General features: G+C 46.4%; 1 protein-coding gene across 1 annotated transcript in view; it reads right to left on the minus strand.

The window, feature by feature from the left end:
- The window catches only part of TLN2 (talin 2), a 176,561-nt gene that overhangs the window by 51,026 nt on the left and 105,388 nt on the right, over positions 1-20,147 (minus strand). Inside the window, exons 38-42 of the mRNA XM_012645035.1 lie at positions 17,794-17,895; positions 13,439-13,609; positions 8,473-8,619; positions 4,462-4,563; positions 1,876-1,995 (exon numbers count right to left, since the gene is read on the minus strand). Of these exons, the coding sequence (XP_012500489.1) occupies positions 1,876-1,995; positions 4,462-4,563; positions 8,473-8,619; positions 13,439-13,609; positions 17,794-17,895 (642 nt within the window). The remainder of the gene's footprint in view (positions 1-1,875; positions 1,996-4,461; positions 4,564-8,472; positions 8,620-13,438; positions 13,610-17,793; positions 17,896-20,147) is intronic.

A 20,147-nucleotide genomic window follows, 5' to 3' on the forward strand; every position in this document is an offset into this window, starting at 1 on the left:
AAGATGTAACGGTGAAGAGGGAAAACCGTCGTGAAAACGTCAGCGGCTATAAATGCAGGGCCAATAACCAAAGTAACCTGCTGTTGTGCTTTTAGCAATATATTTTCTCTCCTGGCTGCTCTGGCATTATTTTATATTTTGCTTCAATGGTCTGCGCTGCAAGAAGGAAATCTGCCTATTTCACATATGGGGTGGGTGGCTCATGAGAACTCAGCTGTGGAAAGGGTCCCCAGTAACTGAGGCAGGTCACCACTTAAACTAACCAAGGCAGATGGTAGTAGATTCCATTTTTAAAGGTTTCAGAAATCTAAACTCCCCTTGCAACCAGTCTTGTTTTTCATCCCCCTCAATGCCAAACACTTCTTTTGTCCAACCAAACTTTTCCTTACTGTAACGTAAGTTCCCTTACACTCGTTTATGAAATTCAGAATCACATGCTAGTCAAATGAATTATAAGTTTAGATGATCTTACTAAAACAGTGAGTCTGCTTTTTAAAAAGGGATGGGCCCGTGTAAAGAATCAACAGAATGGTGACGTGGGTGTCTGATAACTGTTCTTTCTTGGTTGCGACTTAACATACTCATTACAAATAGAATTATTCATGCTGCGGTCTAAATATTCAATTATTCGGAAATCTCAAAATGCAGACACTGTTAGAAACTTAAGTAATCCCATGCTAGATATATATGTACACAAGTACATATATATGATATTCCTGTACATGCATTGTTATAACACACATCAGTGATTTGTTTTTGGTCTTCGTTTCTGCAGTATTTCTGGGAGTCTCTGTTATGACATATTTAGACCTGACTCCCAGGAGAAACAGCAGCACTGAGTCGCTCGGGACAGTGACTGTCACTGCGAGGAGAAGAGAAGACCAGGTACAACCTTTTGCCTTGCCAGCCCAGCTCACTTAGGAATATCTTAAACAGGGTTTGTGCTCAATAAATGGCTTGCTGAATTTCACAGAATACAGTTACCTCTATCTTCCCAGTGTCCCTGCAATCCATTACTCTTTATTGCAAACTGAGCTTTCTTTCTCTAAGAAGTCATGCAGTTCCTCAAGCCCTGGACCCCTGTGTGTTCACACTGACGCAGGTGCAGGGCTGCAGGCACGCCAGGGCTGTGCCCATCCTGCATGCTTCCCGGTGACTGTCCCATTTCTCAGAGGTGTCAGACAGGGGAGCTCTTAGAAAGTGGCCTTTGGAACCAAGCTTTTGTTGCCGTAAGACTCTTAAGGGTGCAGGCGTTCTGAGGCCACGTCTACGTTGGCCACTCTGGAAAGCTAGTTTAGGCAGGTAGGCAGTAAACAGGTGTCTGCCAAAAGGATTAGGGGCAGGGATCTGGCCCGGTTCTTAGAGAGCCACCATGAATATTCAGACTCTGCCAGACCCTGTTTCATGACAGCAGTCCTTTCTTAAGAGAGCGGCTGCTAAACCCCATACTTTTTTCTTCTAACACATCTGCAAACCTTTGGAAGACATAAAAATCATGGAGGGGGGCTGTGCTGACGGGAGTAGGAAGTGAGAAGAAGATGGCAGCCCCAGGCTCAGGCATGCTAGGAGAGGCAGCAGGTGATGGGCTGGGAGACAGGGGACCTGGCAGAACACTGTAAACAGAGTCCTTCGGTCTGAAGCCCACACCCCAGAGGACCCCAGCTCTCGGCCAGTCTGCCCCAGAGAGGGCAGTGAACTCTGAGCACAGCCTGGGGCCACCGGGGCGGGACCTGTGCTGTGTGGCGGCTGGAACTAAACCTGGCTCTGGCTACTGGGCTGGGGTCTTCTAGAGGGAAGCTAAGCTACAAAGAAACCCCCAGAAGTGGGTACCAGTGTGTGTTTGCTTCTTAAAATAGGGCCCTTAAGGTGGCAGACCTCCTCTGGCTCCGCCGTGGCTGCTGCCATCTGGCCCTGGAGAGCCAGGTGCCCATAGTCACTGGTCATTTGTGAAGCCAGTCCTCCCAACTCCTCCGGGTTAGTAACCGACTTAGTCATCTGGAAAAAGAAAACAAGCAAGACACAAACACACACACACACACACACACAGAGAAAAGCATGAGAACCATGTGTTAATACCACTGGAAGCCAAAAGGTCTCATTCACTTTTAAGCTCCCGACAGGGCAGAGGCCAGGACTGCGTGTGGGGCCGGACGCTGGAGAGGGCAGCTCAAGCGAAGCCCATGCTGCGTCGCACAAGACAGGCCACGGCCCTCACAGGCCCCACGGGGCCCCTTCTGGCCGGGCCAGACGGACACATGCTCAGCGTTCAGGCTGTGCAGCGTGGAGCCAGGCCTCCAGGGTCCACTCTCTAGCAGGTGAGCCTGGCAGCCTCTGGGCCAGCCCTGCCCTATTGGGTCACCAGAGGAATACCCCCGAGAGACTACCAGCGAGCACAAGCCCTGTGCCCCGCATACCTCTGGGCACAGGCTGCTGGTCTCTGGGTACCCAGAACCAGGTCCCACCCGGAGGAGAGAAGGCATGAGGACAGGGCTGTCAAGGAAATCATGAACAAGAAGTGACGGACAAGCCAATGTTTTGGAGGAAGAAACTCATAGAGAACACAGCTTTGTATCAAATTTGTGCCCAAGGATGACAAAGTTTCAGCACAAATTTAGCTGAGAGTAAAACGTGGCCCAAATGGTCAAGTTCTACCTTGTCACTATCAAGATACTCAGTATTTTCTCGTCTCACAGACAAATGCATCTCAATTATCCTATCTAGCTAACATGCTAGTTTCTAGCTTTTCCTTTTCCTCTGGACAAAAATGCCTCTTAATTCTCACAGCAGTTTTAACCTGCCTGCCACCCAGAAAGGTGTTGGGGTCCCTTGTCTAGGGGCTTCCCTCCTGCCCCACCCCCTCTCACTCTGGATAACAATACTGCCTCTTTGTGGCCTTTTAAGACCTTGATTTTAAAGGGCTTTTAAAAACCCCTTTTTAAATGACTCCATATCCAGCGAGGCAGGATGGGAATATCCATCCCATCTAAGGCATATTTACAAGGAAACGTCACAGGCTTCAGGCCAGGTGTGGGTTCCAAGGAATGCATGCTGAACTCCAAGAAAGCGAGGTGGTACCATGTGTCACTCCATCTGTGCCCTGTTGACAGGGGCACGGCGATGCTGGGGGCAACCTGACTCCACCTAAAGGTATCAGGCTGGCCATGTGACCCAAGCTTGGGCTCCTTAGGATCATGGACACCAAGGGTCAAGACAGGCCAGACCAGAACCTGGCCCAGGAGATGTTTCAGAAACACCACGAGGCCACTCAAAAACGTTTCACTGCTGTTGTGCTGGGCTCCCTGCTCATCAGGAATTGGCACCAAAGGGCTGCAGGATTGGACCTGTGATCTGTGCCCTGAGCTCCCCTGAGAAGGGCAAGTTTGGGCTCAACTCCGACATCTCACAAAACACTGAGATGGGCACTATTCCCACCTCCCTCCCCAGCCCGAACTCTTTTAAACAACAACAAGCCTGGCACATCACAGCATTTCCACGAATGAATGCAGCAGCCAGGGAAGCCTTTCTGGTCCAAGCTCAACCTCTAGTGGACGCACGATTACATGACAAAACCATTCAGGGAGGCGCCTGGGCCTGATGGAACAGGAGCCGTGTGGCGGCTCGCTCTGGTCCCTCCAGCTAGGAGGGCCACTTGATCTGACAGCTCAGGCTTGCGTGGCAAGTATCAAAGAGGCATCTTCTGGAATCTTATCTTGTGGCATCCAAGCCTTCAGGAGTTGACGGGAACCTTTTCTGCATACTCCTGTTAATTCTTTGAGGACACCATTTGTCATCTTTTGTACAACTTCTCAACATAACAAGACAGCCTTCACTGTCTCCCAATTTCATTTATATCTAAGGCTCCATACAATACAGCTCTGGTTGCATTACATTTTAGAAAACAAAAATACCTCCAAAGTTACATGCCTTCTACTGTCAGGAAAACATTTTTACATAACCATGCTGTTTCATTTTGCCCGAAAGACTGGAAGTATCTTACTGTCCAAGTATTACACTTTGATTCCATCTGACAATCTCATCCCTGTTCTGTTTTATCTCAAAATATCTTCTCTTGTACTGTAATTTTAACCTATAAAAACACCTCGAATCCTTTGAGACGTGCATAGGATTTTCCCCCTTTCTCCTTAACTCCAAATTCCTTCTCATTTTCTCCGTTCTCTCATTTTCTCTCCTTCCTTTGCTTTCCTGTCCTCATGCCCAAGTCTCAGTCATCTTTCATTCCTCTTGCAGCTTTTTCGTGAGAGGAGAGCTCCAGCAGACTGAAGCTTCTAGACTGCAGGTAGCCAGAAAGACCACAGAGGAAGAACAGAAGCTGGAGCCCTGGAGGGACTAGGGACAGGGACTGAGCTCTCTCTCCAACACAGATTCTGGATGTGAAGGCTTGGGGGTGGCAGTGCAGAGAGGGCAACCAACCGGGGAGACGGCAGCTCTTTTTCCTCTTACCATTTCCTGAGCTGTCACTGCAATGGCTTTGGAGTATTTAACCACAGTCGTCTGATAGTCGACAAATGTTCCCTTTGGTTCTGGAGGGGTGCCTTCATCCAGCTACAGAGGAGAGGAAAAGAACCCAAAGGTCATAAGAAGCCTGTTGAAGTGGACTATATTTATTCAAATTAGGAACTTTGAAAAACGGAGAGGCCCTCAGAGATTCTTTGGCCCAGAATTAACAGAATTACCCAACTTCTGCATTATGGACAGAGGTGCACGTCAGCATTTGGACGTGCACACCAGCAAGGAGAGGCCCCAGCTTTGCCTGAGAGGAGTGGGAGGCCTTCCAGAGGAATGACGTTTTAGCTAAGTCTTACCAGGTGATGAGGAGTCTGCCGCATCGGGAAGGTGTCCCAAGAAAAGGGAACAGCATTCATGCACGTGGAGGCAGAGGTGGGCCTGACACTTCTAGGGAAGTGCAAAGTGGTGGAAGGCAAGGTGGGAGAGGAGGCGCCTTCCTAGGAAGGGTCTAGTCCACGGATATCTACACCTTGGAACCCTTACTTACGATCTAAATCAGGGAGCAGAAGAAAGTGGGAGCACTAGGAGTAAGTTGTTGCTCCCCTGACTGAAAGTGCAACGGGAACCGAGAGAAGGGCAAGATCACTGTGCAGTGGAAGAGTTGGGAAAGCAGGACTGTGTCCCTCGAAGGGTTGGAGACATTGGTTCAGAAGACCCGTATTCGAGACCTGGTTCCAGGGCTTGTGAATGGGCCTCAAGCTGGTTAGACTCTGAGTCTCGGGTCCTTCATGGGTAATCTCCAAGCATCACATGGTTGTAGTAAAAATGAAGACTATACCTGGTCAAGAACCACATAAAGGAAGAGGAGATAATGACCATGATAAATGAAGAAGATAATGATAATGTCAATAATGACTATGATGAAGAAAAATGCAACGCATCTTCACCCATCACTATCATCGCTATTGTCACCATTGGTTACTGAATAATATCCCAGGTGAGGAGACAGGTGAACAGAAATGAGCACAGGAAGAACAAGTCTTGTGAGGTTGGTCTGACCTGAACAGAAGGGGGTTGTTGAGAGTGATGGGGGAACAAGGCTGGATCCATTTTTACGAGAATCTTGAAATCATGAAGAAATGCTAGGATCCGGGGAAGGTGGTGACATATTTAAGAAGATCTCCCTGGTAGCCCTGTGCCATATGATTTGGAATCAGGGAAGAGACTGGAGGCCAAGAGGTCAATTTGGAAAATGTTACACAAAGTCTTCAAAAGAGCTATTAACACATGTGATGAACAGACGTGAGCTACACTGCAAGTGAGAGACTGAAGGCTGTGCGTGACGTGGCTGCACGGCCTGGGGTGTAATTTTCAAACTACTATTATCAACACAAACTCCAGGCTGGACTTTTTAGCTTTCCTTATCGGGCAGATAGATGCTGCCAAACATCCCCACCACGGCACGGGGACCGTGCTAGTCAAACGAGGACGCAGTTGCGCACTCATTCACTCGCTGTAAAATAATTGAGCATCTCCTAAGTGTTGGGCCATGTGCAAGGAGCTGTCACATGATACGCAAACATGCCAGGATGCGGGAGCTAGAGGCGGCTCAGAACTCTTAGCTAGTGACCACTGACAACCATGAAGACCCTTTAACCAGTCTGAAGACAATGGGAAAAGAACAAAGCAGTGAGTTTTCTAGGAGTTCAACGTTATTTAGTTGAAAGAACTTTCCTTTGAGATTAGAGATAGCCTGCTCACTTTTTTTGATGTTATTATTAATATGACCTTTCTTATATAAAAGAGCAGTTTTGTAGATAGCAGATATTTTGTTTATTTTGTTTAATTCTTTTTCTTGGCCAGAAAGAAAGAAAAAAACCAAACAGAAACAAAGAAAAGGTACTGCATCCTAAAATCCCACAGATCCCACTAACCACACTGAATGAGGAAATCAAGGTTCAGAGACCTGGAATGACTTGTCCAAAGTCACCCAGAAAGCTGATTACTTCACATTCACCTGTTAGTTCCCAAACCTTCTAGTGCTTAGATACAGGAAAAGAATACCAAAGAGAACCTCCATAGCGGAAGCCCCCAAAGCGTCATGAATTGTATCCAAGTTAGAATCAACTTTGAGAACACTCATTTTTCTGCCAGTCACTGCCTTTGAGAACTTCAGATGAAGAGTCTAATAGTATCACAGGTGCTTTAACCAAATTAATGAAACTGAGAGAGAAAATGCCAGCTTTCCAATGTCTTACCGTGTGGGGGCACAAAGGACCTGAAATATCACTCACTACAAAGTCCCCAGTGATAGGCTAAGCAAAGGGAGAGTGGCGTGGGGAAGAGATGTCGTGTGGCTATCCTGGATGTCAGGTCGGGGTAGATAAGAGTTTAGGGGTACCAATGAAACCCCAATTGTATACTTTGTGGAACTAAGAGTGGGGAGGAACCTTTGTTCCTGGCCTCTGGGGCTTATGTCATCAGCAGTTCCTAATTATTGCTATCAGGTAATGCCAGACTTATTGCCCAGCCCTTCCAAAAGAATTGAGTGTGTCCTTTGGCTGAGAGAGCAGGTGCTACACCACTGACAGCAGGTGGAGCAGGACCCACTCGCCCCATCCGCAGCCCGTCACGGTGCCTAAGGCTTGGGGCCTTCACAAAAAAGACTTTGGGATCTGACTTTCATTTTCCAGGAATTCATAGACTGTTTCCCGATTACAGTGATTCTAAAAAATACCGTCTCCCAAGAAGAGAAAAAGATTATTGCTTGAAATTCTAATTTGCACCAAGAAACCTTGGGCTCCATTATTTAATGTCCTTGGTAGATACGTAGCTTCTTTTCAAAGCTCTAGTGTTCTGATGTCATGAGACTTATCCAAGGGCCTTGAGAAAGGGGGGAATTTCACTCGTTTTCTGCCAAACTGTCCATATTTGAAGCATGAGAAGCCCACAGCAAAAAATTAGCAGATGCTTTGACAAAGCCAAGCCTGGGGTCTCTAAAGGGAGACACGGCGTTCCAGCCTGGGCTTGTTACTTTATCAGTCTGACAATGACTGCATAATGTTTAAGGATAATTATTCTAATTATAGTTTCAGGGTATCATTTCTTTATGGAGATATGAACAACCAATCTTCTCTAAATTAGCAATTAAAGACTGCTTATTATCCTGAATAACCACATTAATGTATTCACAATCTGACAATGGACATTTCAAAACAACAGATGATGCCTAAAATTCTTGGCTATGCTATCACAGGATGGCAATTAGATGTTGATGAACAATTGTTCATTCTAATGAATATCAAACTGACATGACTAGTGAAGGATTCCTCGGGGGGAAGAGCAGGAGATACGGAGTTGAAACTGTCTCCAGGCATATTTCCCTACTGACCCAACTCAATCGATGGGTCACTAAATGAGAAAATGATACTCATGTTATCTTCTATATCTGCAGCCTACATGAGTTCACTGAGGCCTTTTACACATACCGTTCCAGTGGTTTCTACCCTTGGCTAGATACCAGGACCATGGGGGAGATTTTTAAAGTACAGTCAGATTCCTAGACTCCACCATGTAGAGACTCCACCCGAGTCAGCGTAGCTGGAGCCTAGGAATCTGCATTCTTGAAAGCTCCCTGGGATTCCAAAATAGCCATTCCAAAAACCAGCACTTGGGACTCACTTCATTATTTCCTTGTGGAGTTTATTCCCCACAACAATCCTATGAAGCAGACAGGGGAGGTAAATAATTACTTCCATTTTATAAATGAGGAAACCTATGATACCTTCTTTCCTTACGTAAAGTTGGAAAGGTGCACTTGGCTTACAAAAGTAATGCATTAATCATAAAGAATCATACGTTGGACATGTGATTGGACATCTGGACATGAACCAGAACAATTTTCAAGAAAAGAAAGGGCTGTCAGTTGGCTCCTTAGAGGACAGCACGTGAGGCCCATGTGTGAGGGAGACGGAGCCGAGGAGGGAGCCGGGGACCCATGCCCACCTTGCTCATGGCCTCTGCGATGGCATCCACCATGCCCCCCACCAGCCCCACTTCGCTGGCAGCTTCGTTCAGTGTCACCATGATGTCGTCCACCGCTTCCTTCATCAGCTGGGCAGCCTCTGTGATGGCGTCGTGGGTGTGCTGCGCCTGAGGGGGGAATCGGGAAGTGTTTCCTTAAGCATAGAAAGCCATGCTCAGTCTTTTAAGAATACTTCACTTCTTTTAAGAACAGTTTTAAAAAGTGGAATACAAAACCATATCCTCACCATGGAGCTCAGCAATGTATTCTGTTCTACATCTTCCCTTTCCTTGTTCACGTTTGTCCATTTGTTTGCAAAACAAAAATCAGAAGGTCAAATTTAAAAAGATCCCTTTTTTACAATCAAGAAGAAAAATAAGCCGGGTGCGGTGGCTCATGCCTGTAATCCTAGCACTCTGGGAGGCCGAGGTGGGCGGATTGTTTGAGCTCAGGAGTTCAAGGCCAGCCTGAGCAAGAGCGAGACCCCATCTCCACCAAAAATAGAAAGAAATTAATTGGACAGCTAAAAATATATAGAAAAAAATTAGGTGGGCATGGTGGTGCATGCCTGTAGTCCCAGCTACTCGGGAGGCTGAGGCAGTAGGATCACTTCAGCCCAGGAGTTTGAGGTTGCTGTGAGCTAGGCTGATGCCACGGCACTCACTCTAGCCCGGGCAACAAAGTGAGACTCTGTCTCGAAAAAAAAAAAAAAAAAGAAGAAAAATAAAGCTGCAATATCAAACAGCATCTTATGTCTGATTTTATACATTATTATGTTCAGGACGGTAGAAAGAGAATGCTACAGGTTCCTGAATATATTAATACAAGCTGACACATTTAATAAAAAAAACAAATATAAAGGAAAAATGTGTTCATAACATACGTACTTCTCTTCAAAGTTGCCTAACACATTGTAATTCCTTTTTTACAAATAAGATTGGACTATGGAAATGCAGGTACATACAAGAGAAATAAATCTGTGGAAGGCCTAACAGCCTTTGGAACGATGTCACAAATTATAACACCAAGAGGTCGGCAGAATGAATGAGCAAAGTGCTCCAAGGGCAGAGGCCCTGCAGACCAAACCCCAAGTACTCACGCATCCCTGAGACCTCACCTTGGAGCAGGGGTTAGGTGAATGAATGAATGAGACCAGGGCACTGCTGGGCTCTCTGAAAGACATCTCAAGGGGCAGCAAGATGCAAGGGGAGAGCCAGGGTGCTGGGTCAGACAAACCTGGGCTCTCGATTCTGCTTTACTGCCAACTAGGTACGTGGACCTGGGCTTCGCTTCCTCCTAAGTGAAATGGGAATAATCCTAACACCACCATGCAGGGAAATTCTGATGAGATGATATGGGTGCAGGCACCTTACTGTTGATAATAAAGGCAGTCTAGTAGGGGGCTGGGCCCTCACCCTCATGCCAGGTAGTTAGTGGCAGAATTAAGCACTGCACCCAGGTCTACCCACACAGTGGCTGTGGTTCCTCTGACCCACCTCAGGGGGAGACGACCCTTCTAAAAGGCCCAAGACGCTGCATCTTCACCTGGGTGGATGAGAAGGTCAGGGAGCCAGTGGGAGACGATAAGTCTTTTGAGTCATTTTCTACATAAAAGAGGAGACTTCCAAAAAGAGACTATGAGAGCCACAGCAATTGGCCTTGTCCGAGTTGAAAAGCCATGGGAAGCAAGAGGGTCTTCAAATGTGACATCTGATGGGATGTGACATATGTTCATCATAGATGGTTATCCCTGAGGCACCTGTGTCAGGATGCACAGACCTCTCTCTTTGGGATGAACACAGTAAACTGGTAATTTAGGTTGATAGCTGATTTCGTGGCACAGAGAGGGTAAAACACAAATTGTGCAGACTGCTTTGACAATATAAGTCTGAAGGGTGGTATCTCCTGTAGATACCCTCCAGAAAGAGCACCTCATACGTTCTCATTTACATAGAAGGTGTGTATTTCTCTAAGTCTCCGTTAGAATGAGATGACTGCTGGAGACACAAAAACGCCAGCAATTCTGCACATTCGTATTAAAACTAAGCACATGTTTTAGGGGACAGGTGAACACTGCGTGACACGGATCTGCTCCCTCATGTCGGCTTAGGAAGGTGTCAGACGCAAATTTTGGGGGTGGCAGCAGTAAATCACAAAACTGTTCTTTGAACTCCTTAGAAAAATTTAAAGGACACTTGCCCTGTACCAGGTCACCAAAACATACAAAAACATACCCTTGCTCTCGGGTATCCCAGGATTGAATTACCTTCCCCTGTGCAAGCGCTGATGAACTCTCCAGAAGCTGCTCTCCTTTACTCCTCACGTTTCAGTTTTACAGATCTTTAGAGGGTCAGCTCAGAGTCTCCCTCTTCTGTGAAGCCTCCTCCAATTATTCCAGGCCTCATCTCGGGCCTTTCCCTCTGAACTCCAAAGGCAAGTCTCATCTTTACTAGACAGCCAAGTCTCAAACCATACATGCCTGCGAGCTGCCCTCAATAGTTTCAGACACCGAAAGACAGAGCTGGACCTCAATTAAGGCACGTTTAAACGACCGAGCAATCTAGTAAATGGAGGCAGTAGGCCCCACCATGAGGTTGTTATTTTAGATGCTGGAGGGGTTCCTTGTTACTGCTTCTTGTTATACGACACAGGAGAAAAATCAGGTTCTGTTCTATTTGGGACACACGTCTGAAGTCAGCTTCCAAGAGAGCCTTCTTTCTTTATTACAATGCTTCAACTACAAAGTCCAGGACGGCAGGCACAGACATCACAGGAGTATGGAAAATGGGAGAGGGCTACGGGGGTGGGGGAGATTTCAACTTCAGTAGAGGGGAAAACAACTAATGAGAACGTCCCAACAGTGTATAGGGCTGTGTCTTTGCTGGAGTGTTACAGGCAGAAGCTGTAGGGGCCCATCAAGGATGCTGCAGAGGGGAACTGGGTGGGGTAGGGGTGAGTGTAGAAGGGAGCCCAATGGGGTAAGGAGAAGCGACACAGCAAATGCCTTGGTAAGTGTATAATTCATTAACACCAGGCTCTGGGGCTGCTCCTTTATGTTTTTTAAACACCTACAACCTCAGGCACATTATCTGATCTATAACTCCCCTAGGGAGCGATTCATAATTAACCTCACTGTATAGGTAAGGAAACAAAGAAATGAAGTAATCTGCTACCAAGAGGCAGAGCTAGGATTTGAATCCAATTATGTCTGACCCCAAAGCGTGTGCTATTTTTCACCAAATCAAAGCTACCCATAGCTATTTAACAACACTTTAACTCTATTTCCTCTGCAAACAGGACTATAAAACACCTAACATGTAGCACATAAAACCTAGTAAATATCTTCCCAAAGAATAACGTCCAAGTTGATTAAGTCTGTGCATCAGCCTCCCAGGAAAGGGTCCGAAAAAGCACATTTGCAGCATCCCAGGCGTCCTTTGGGACAAACCTGCAGGGTTTGCAGACAGAGAGCAGGCCGACTGAGATCAGTGAGGGACACAAGTGGTCACCTGCCTTGCCTTCACTGTCCTGTCTTGCTTCATCCTCCAGGGCATCTGGTCATTCACTGAAAACTACTTCACACTGGTAGAAAAATATTCCAGACACCATTTCCAAGCAGAGGCTGTTATTATAAAGCCTACTAGCTACGTATGTTCCCAGCCATAAGGTTCCTCGGGATAAAATAAAATTCCATGAGGAGCTCTGAACTTGCAGTCCAAGCAGGTATGCTAACATCTTAAAGTCCAGAAAACTCCTACTTCAAATTATCCTACTGGCACTGACACCCTCTCAGGTAGGAGTGGGGACTCGCAGCAGTAAGTAGCCTGGGGAAAGGACAGCCGGAACTGAGTCAGAGGGTGAGTTCTGGCTCCTCTTGCTTGGGCAGGTGCAGAGGGGACCGGCCCGACTTCAGGGCACCTGCTGTTAATCTAGCACAGTCAAAACGGCAGTCTTTGTTCTTCGTGTGCTACTTCACCTCTTCAGCAACTAGACTTACTTTTTCAAAAGACCCTGCACAACTTGAGGGCAGTGGCTGGCTCTTAATATTTTAGCACCTCCAGAATAAAGCTCTTAATAATTGCCTGATACATGAATGAAAAACTGAACATGGAACATGTAAGTCCAAGACATCATTCATGCCGCTACCAGTTAGATGATGTTTCTAAAATATAGATGAGTTGTGTCATTGTCCTGTTTCAAGACCAGAAATGGTTCCCCACTACTTACAATAAAGACCAGACTGCTCAGCATGGAAGAGAAGAGCTGTCATGAAAGAATTCAGTCTATCCTCCTGTCTGGCTGTCCCCATATTCTGCATGTTCCAGACACATCAGACTGTTCACTACTATCTGAAGACATCACAATCGTTTTATAACTCTATCTGTGCCTTTGCATATGCTGTTTCGTCTTCCTAAGTTCCCAAGCTCAAAGCAAAATGTGGTACAAGGTCACCCGTAACAGGCTGTCTTCATCTTTGGCCACTTAAAGCAGCTGGGTGACACAACAGGCTGAAGAAATCTTCCTCTTGCAAATTGGTAAGGGAGATTTTCATATTAAACTAGTCTCTTCTTAAGTCCTAGGAACAGAAATGGTATTCACTGGAAAACAACAGAGCTTTCCTTTGTGCAAGCTGGGTGTCGGCACTGAGCAGGTATTCAGCAGGTATTTTAGTTTTTATTCCTGTAATAATTACACCACACATTGTTCTCTCCCAAAGGCACTTGCTTACACATTCTGTCAAGGAAAAGAGAACTTACACATAAGCCTTAATTATACATATTTCTTGGTTTTCCCCCTAAAGGTCCCTGGGAAGGCCACCTTAGAGCGGGAACTCAAATGCCACCGGTGAGAACGGGAGGTGTTCTTTCTTGGAGGGACAGAATACACCAGGAATGCATGAGGGCTTCTTGGGGGTCCTAAGTGAGTCCCCGATATCCTGGACCGTACCTTGGGGTTTCCTCCACCTTCTTTGGCTGCATACAGCATCTGTAATGCAGACTCTGCGAGCGTCTTGGTCTGGTCCAGCACAGTCATCTGCTGCTGATGGTCAAGGATCTTGGAGGCCACGCCAACCGCGGCTAAGATCAAGGGCTCAAAGTAGCTTGCCAGTTGTGTCACCTTTCAAGGAAAAAAAAAGGCCACAGATGTATGACGTAAGCACATGTGTCTCCTTCAGGGGCACCATAGTAGGGAGGGGCTGGGAGCAGGGCTGGGCAGATCTGCTACAATTGACTGCTGAAAGTACTCGCTAATTGATGAACTCTTGCCTGGTTTTTACTTCCTCTGGGGAATTCTTTGTCTCTTCTCAGAATATGGCAGAAGTGCTAAGAAACCCATTCCGAGATCCAGGGTTAGATAAGAGAATTGGATTCAACTTTACAAATCATTAATCGTTACAAATAAAGGACTTTTTAAAGAACCATGGACGTCTTACACACTGAGAAGGAAGGGGGAGTGAAGAGGGAGAGGACAGCAGGGGAGCCGAGAAAAGAAGGCTGAGATGAAAGGAACCTTCCCGAGCTTTTCCGGAAGCCAGTTCAATTGCCTTCTGCCCCAAGCATTTGGACCAAGCCTTGGATGTGGAATAAAAGCACAAATGAGTTCACATCAGCCTAGATGTTCTGTTTATGATTAGCCCACCCTGGGAGAACAAAAAAGCTTATCATGACAGCTAACCACTGCCCTGGCGCAGGCCTGGGTCCAGGAGGACAATCCCATACACACACACAAGCTCACCAAGGCTCACCAGCTGGGCACTGTGGGGCCACATGTCACAAATACTTGGTGTGTCCCCTATGCTGGGCTCCCTGATAAATGTTTAACATACAGCTCCTCGCTTAGTATCCACAACAATTTTAAGAGGCAGACACAAATGAAGAAACTGAGGCCTAGATGGGCTGAGCTGCATGCTCCTCTCACGCAGCTGGGAGGAGACAGGAACCAGGCATCCGACCCCACAGCCGGCTCTTGGCTGCCATGCTCTGATACTTTCCACTAAATTCCAGTTCTGCTGCTATTGTAACATTGCACTTCAGAAGTTCATCATTTGGTATTTGTTTGTTGCTTGGTAAGCATTTAAAATAAAGCCTGATGGCAATACAGCACTCTACCTAGCATGCAGAATATCAGATTTTAACATTTTGCTGCATTCCCTTCAGATACCAGAATCTACCTCCATTCAGATAAAACACCACAGTGTGAATCACACTTCTCCGTTCAACTCCTCGTTCTGTCTGGCAACGACTAATGGCTAAAGGATTTCCATCAAGGGTGTTTAAGTCTGTGCTTTCAGCCAGCAACTCCCTTAACGTGTCTTCCCGTCACGTGGGAGAAGAGTGAGTGTTGCTGGGACACAGGCAGGAAGGCCACTTCCCAGGAGCAGTCACCAGGCCAGAGGCAAAGCAAGGGGCAGCGGATCATGAGGGTGGTAGTGGCTGCAGCAAGCTGAGGGGGTGTCCAAAAAAGAAAACTTCATTAGAACTAATAGTGAGACAAGATTGTTAGCTAGCAATAAACACACTTTCACTCTGTTATCCTCACCAGGCAGCTATGTTACAGATCGGTTTCAAAGCACGTGAGCAGGGCTGTTGCTGGCCCTTAGGGCGCTTTTGTGTGAATTTTAAAGGGGTCCTGGGGCAGACCTGACCAACACCAGGGCACAGGGCTCGGCGAGCAGAGCACAGGCTGGATTTCAGCCCCTGCTCCCCGCTTCGGCCACACACCCTTGTGTAGGACCCAGCCTGCACGACCACAGGCAGCGGCCTCACACTTTGTTTTTGATTTTATCCTCTTCCCCAGGAAGGGCACTGGTGTTTACCAAAGGGAGTGGGGCCCTGATGGGCTGTCAGGGGCCAGGGCTTGGGATGGGATCTTTATGCACTAAAGAAGGAGTCGAAATGTCTAATGCATTAGAACCTTACATGTTTTCTAGACTCATTTTATCATTTTAAACTTAAACTTCATCATTGCAACTGTCAAATGTCAAGGGCTGCTGTGTGCTGAGAATAATTAAATGTAATAACCTAACTAGAGCCTGACTTCCCTGTGGAGGCAGTGTGGCTGGGTGACGAAGGCATTCAGCTCCAGCTTCAGAGCCAGTGGGTTGGAATCTCCCAACAATTCCTTATTTAGAAATCTTCAGCACATTGCTTCCTATTACTAAACTTCAGTTTCCTCATCTGTAAAATGGGGATGAATAATAGAACGAAGCTCATCAGGACTGTTAGGAGGATTCAATTAATGTGCAGAAAGAACCTATCATAATAACTGCCACATAGTAAGAAAACAATAAATGCTAGGTATTGTTATTCCGTATGTCATAGGCAAAGGTTTTCGAAGGGCTGTGATTTTGCCTGAATTTAGGGAGCTTAGCAAAGGACTTTTAATATCTTTTGCTTCTGAGAGACATGACAGAACATGAAACATCCTCCCTTGGGTTAGCATATAATTTCAAATAGCACAGAATTTTGAGTATCTGGTATATGATGCTCATTCTCTTGGGTGAGGGCAGCACAGTGGGTTGAATGTTGGCCCCTCAGGAGATATGTCCGTATCCACATCTCTGGAACCTGGCAATGTGATCTCACTGGGAAAAGGGTATTTTCAGATATATTCAAGTTAAAGATCTTGAAATGAGATCATCCTGGATTACCTGAATGTGCTTTAAATCCAATGGTAAGTGTCCACATCAGAGATGGGAGACGTGCAATGTGATCATGGAGGCAGAGACTGGTGTGCTAGTCATGGAGCGCCAGGAATAAACAAGATGTCAGAGGCAAGGAATAGATTCTCTGGAGAATCGCTCTCCAGCCTCCGGAGGGAGCACGGCCCCACCAGCACCTTGATTTTGGACTTCTGGCCTCCAAAACTGAGAAACTGTGAGAGAATAAATTTCTGTTGTGTTAAGCCACAGAAAATGAGTATAGTTGGGGTCTGAGAACTTGCATTTCTTATCACTCCCAGGAACCCCCTGAACACTGGAAGGAAGCAGTGCAAACACGTGGCCATTAACTCTCAGCCCCAGGTGCCTCTGGAGAGAGCCACAGGCTGCCTGTGTCCAAAACTCTCCTCTAGAAAGAGACCAATTCAGCCAAAGGGCTTAGAGGAAATTTATAAGTCAAGTGACATAAATATGTTTCTTTTGATGCTAACCACAAACATAGGAATTAATCTTCTACACTAATACAGTATCTGCAGAGACGATATTGCCCTCCAAAGATGTCCAGAAATATTTCCTTACAAAATTTCTAATGGAATCCAAAGCAATTGTTGAAACAACGTCCAGCTTCTCTGCTAAACTTGGTTTCCCTGAAATGGGCACACAGGCAGTGGCCCCAGCCTCTATGCCACCCTCTGCTCCTCAAACCTCTTCACACACGTGGACAAGCCCTTTTCTAATTACTATATAAAGAGACCCAGCTAAAAAATGACATTTGGTACACTTGAAAAGGCAGAGACACTGGCTATTTTAGAGCTGAAAAACCCCTCCTCAGAAGCAGTGGAAAGGTCAGTAGGCCCTTAAGCGACTCCATAATTCGAAAAAAGAATATTGATTTTCTAAAATCAATGCCTACAGAGAAGATTTTGGCTACAGCATCTCTTCATATGCACATCAGTACTGATAGCTGCACTGATAAAATGCTGGGAAACCCCAAGGTTGTTAGAAACTCAATTTCTGGCCTTTCCTTGCTGAGGCACAGGCTGCATGACAAGCCGATTCTCCTTTTAGGATTTGCAAAGTGAACCCCAAACAGGCAAAACATCACTCAGCATTTAAAACAATGTTGCTAGGAACCCCCGGTTGAATGATTCCCTGGAGCGATCACCTAGGGAGGGTTTGGTTGTGCTTTGCCTCATCACACGTATGAAGAGCCACTGTATTAAAAACCACAGAAGAATAACGTACCTCCCTAAACACACCAGACTGGGGCCAACCCGTCAGGGACAAAAGACGGCCAACTTTAGGCTAGGAGTGTCAACGTCAGTCTTTGGCTTATTTCAGCCAAGGTCGAGAGCAACTGGAGACCGTACATGCCTAGTTGGCTAAAGGCTGACCACAGCCAGAATATTTTACTATGGTTTTCTTCTCAACTCTAGGTGAAAATAGATCCTGAAGCAATCATTTCTGGAGAGGAGGCCAGAGGGAGGTTCAGTGCTATTTCCTGCAGTTCCAACCAGCACTGGACCTGGGCACAATCCTTGGCCACACAGGCTTTGGGAACAATAACAACCAAGTCAATAAAATATCTTCTCTTTCATGGACACATGTGTGCCCTCAGCAGGGTCCACTCGGGGTGCGTTACCTTATGTCCCAGCTGAGCCGCCTCTCCCCGAGCTGCGGTGGCGATGGGATCAATAAGGTGCCCGATTTCCTGGACCACTGAAGTCAGCTGCTCCTGGAGGGCCTGAGAAAGAGAGAGTCTCAAGTTCATCCCATGACAGTCCCCACAGAGCCCATTCGAAAGGTCCATATGAAGGATGGGAGAGGCCACATGAAACAGACATTAAAATGCCACTGGGTACACACCATCAACCCACCGCTCCCTGCCCTGCCCTTCCCCGTGGTTGACGCCTTGGCTCCCCTGGGCTGGACCCCCTCTATGGTTCCTCCTGCGAAAGAGGCAGGCCTGAGAGCCATTCTTCCTGCTGGCTTCTCTCCCACCAACCTGCCAACCCTGACAACTGATGCTACTGGAATTTTACTTCGGGTTATTCAGTGTGATTACTGGACATGCAGATCAGCCGTGGCTTTCCAGGAAGGAAAGGCAGCTTTGTCCAAATGGAGACAGCTAATGCTGGGGTCTGAGGGGACATTCAGGTCACTGTGTTCTCAGAAGTAATAACCCCTTAAGGAGGGAGAGTGACGTAAAAATGAAATTAGCTCTCTGAAAGCAGGACTGCTTCCCAATCAGTGTACTGTCAAAATGCTGAGATGCCCACTAAGCTCAGCTCAGACTCAAGAGTCCACTGTATTTGGCGGTGTGTGTGCAGCACTAAAGATGGCACCCTCAAGGTGTTTCTTCTCAGGTTTGAGAGATGGTTTCATCTCTCCACCCCCAAAGAACTGAATTATGCTGTAAAGAGACAGAGCAAGATATCTAGATGATTCTGGGAGTGTGAGGGCTTGGGGAATTCAAAGGTGGAGATTATTAACCAGTGGCAGGAAAGAGTAGATCCCTCTATAGGACCATTCACAGGAGCTTCGCTTGATAGACTCGGGATCATAGATCAGAACACTGGGATACAGGTCTGCACACACCAGCACGCAATTAGGGGATTCCTGAAAAAGTGGTGATGTCCTGCTCATCAGAAATGAGACTCCAGAATTTTCTACTCTCCTACAGAACAATGCTGCCTATGAGCTAGAGGGCTTTGGACACTTTCTTTTTTTTTTGAGACAGAGTCTCACTCTGTTGCCCGGGCCAGAGTGCCATGGCGTCAGCCTGCTCACAGCAACCTCAAACTCCTGGGCTCAAGCAATACTACTGCCTCGGCCTCCCGAGTAGTTCGGACTACAGGCATGCGCCACCATGCCCGGCTAATTTTTTCTATATATATATTTTTAGTTGTCCAGATCATTTCTTTCTATTTTTTAGTAGAGACGGGGTCTCGCTCTTGCTCAGGCTGGTCTCGAACTCCTGACCTTGAGCGATCCACACGCCTTAGCCTCCGATAGTGCTAGGATTACAGGTGTGAGCCACCGTGCCCGGCCTGGACAGTTTCTTCAATGAGAGGAGCAGCCTAACATGTAAACTTAAAACAAAACCTTGGAAAAGAAAAGGAAAAAGAGAGATAGAGATAGAGAGATGGGGGCAGTTGGAGAGAAACTTCTAAGTCCAAGGGTTTTATTTGGTTAACTACTTATTATCTTCACATTTGTAATGGGATTGTAGTCATGAATATAAGAATCTTCCAGCAATGTTGTCTTAGTATAGATAGTTTATTAAATTAACTATGGTATCACTAGGAAGTATATGCAGTTAAAGGGGAAGAATGTTTTTCCTAGTGAGCATGAAAGAGAGAATACTTTGGGTGGGACGGTGGAAGTGTGGAGGCAGAGGGCACTTTGGAGGTGCCAGTCATCTTTGCTTCTTGATCTGGGTGCTGATTAAAGGGCATGAAAATTCATCAAGCCGTGCACTTACTTGCATGTGTCTGTATGCATATACTTTAATAGCAGGTTAGAAAGAATAATTCTAGCATTCCACACCGGACGAGAATACATTCCTTTATTTTTTTGGAAACAGGGGAGGTGAAGCTGGAATGATACAGCTCTAGTTATAAAAATGAGCAATGCTGACCCTGGGCTCAAAGCTCACGGTCCATGAATTCAGTGGCAGGAAGGTAAACCTCAATGAACAGACCACTCATATTTCTTAAACACCTCTGAGTGTCAGGCACTGTGCTCTCAATAGAGAAAGAAGTCTGAATCAGGAGCCCTTGGTAATAGAAAAATCCCAAAGGAACAGAGCATAAAATTCTATTTTTAAACTCTGGCAAAGTCAGCAAGAGAAGGCAAAGTGGCTTTAAATTAATAATAGAATGCCAAATTTCCTTGAATGCTAGACACTGAATAAGTTAGGACAGAATCCTTTATCTCTCAATGGACCAAATGCATTAGAGTTTAATGCTGAATTTGCCCATTAACCAAAAACTG

The sequence above is a fragment of the Propithecus coquereli genome, unplaced genomic scaffold, assembly GCF_000956105.1.
Source record: "Propithecus coquereli isolate 6110/MARCELLA unplaced genomic scaffold, Pcoq_1.0 Scaffold224, whole genome shotgun sequence".
NCBI classification, from domain to species: Eukaryota; Metazoa; Chordata; class Mammalia; order Primates; family Indriidae; genus Propithecus; species Propithecus coquereli.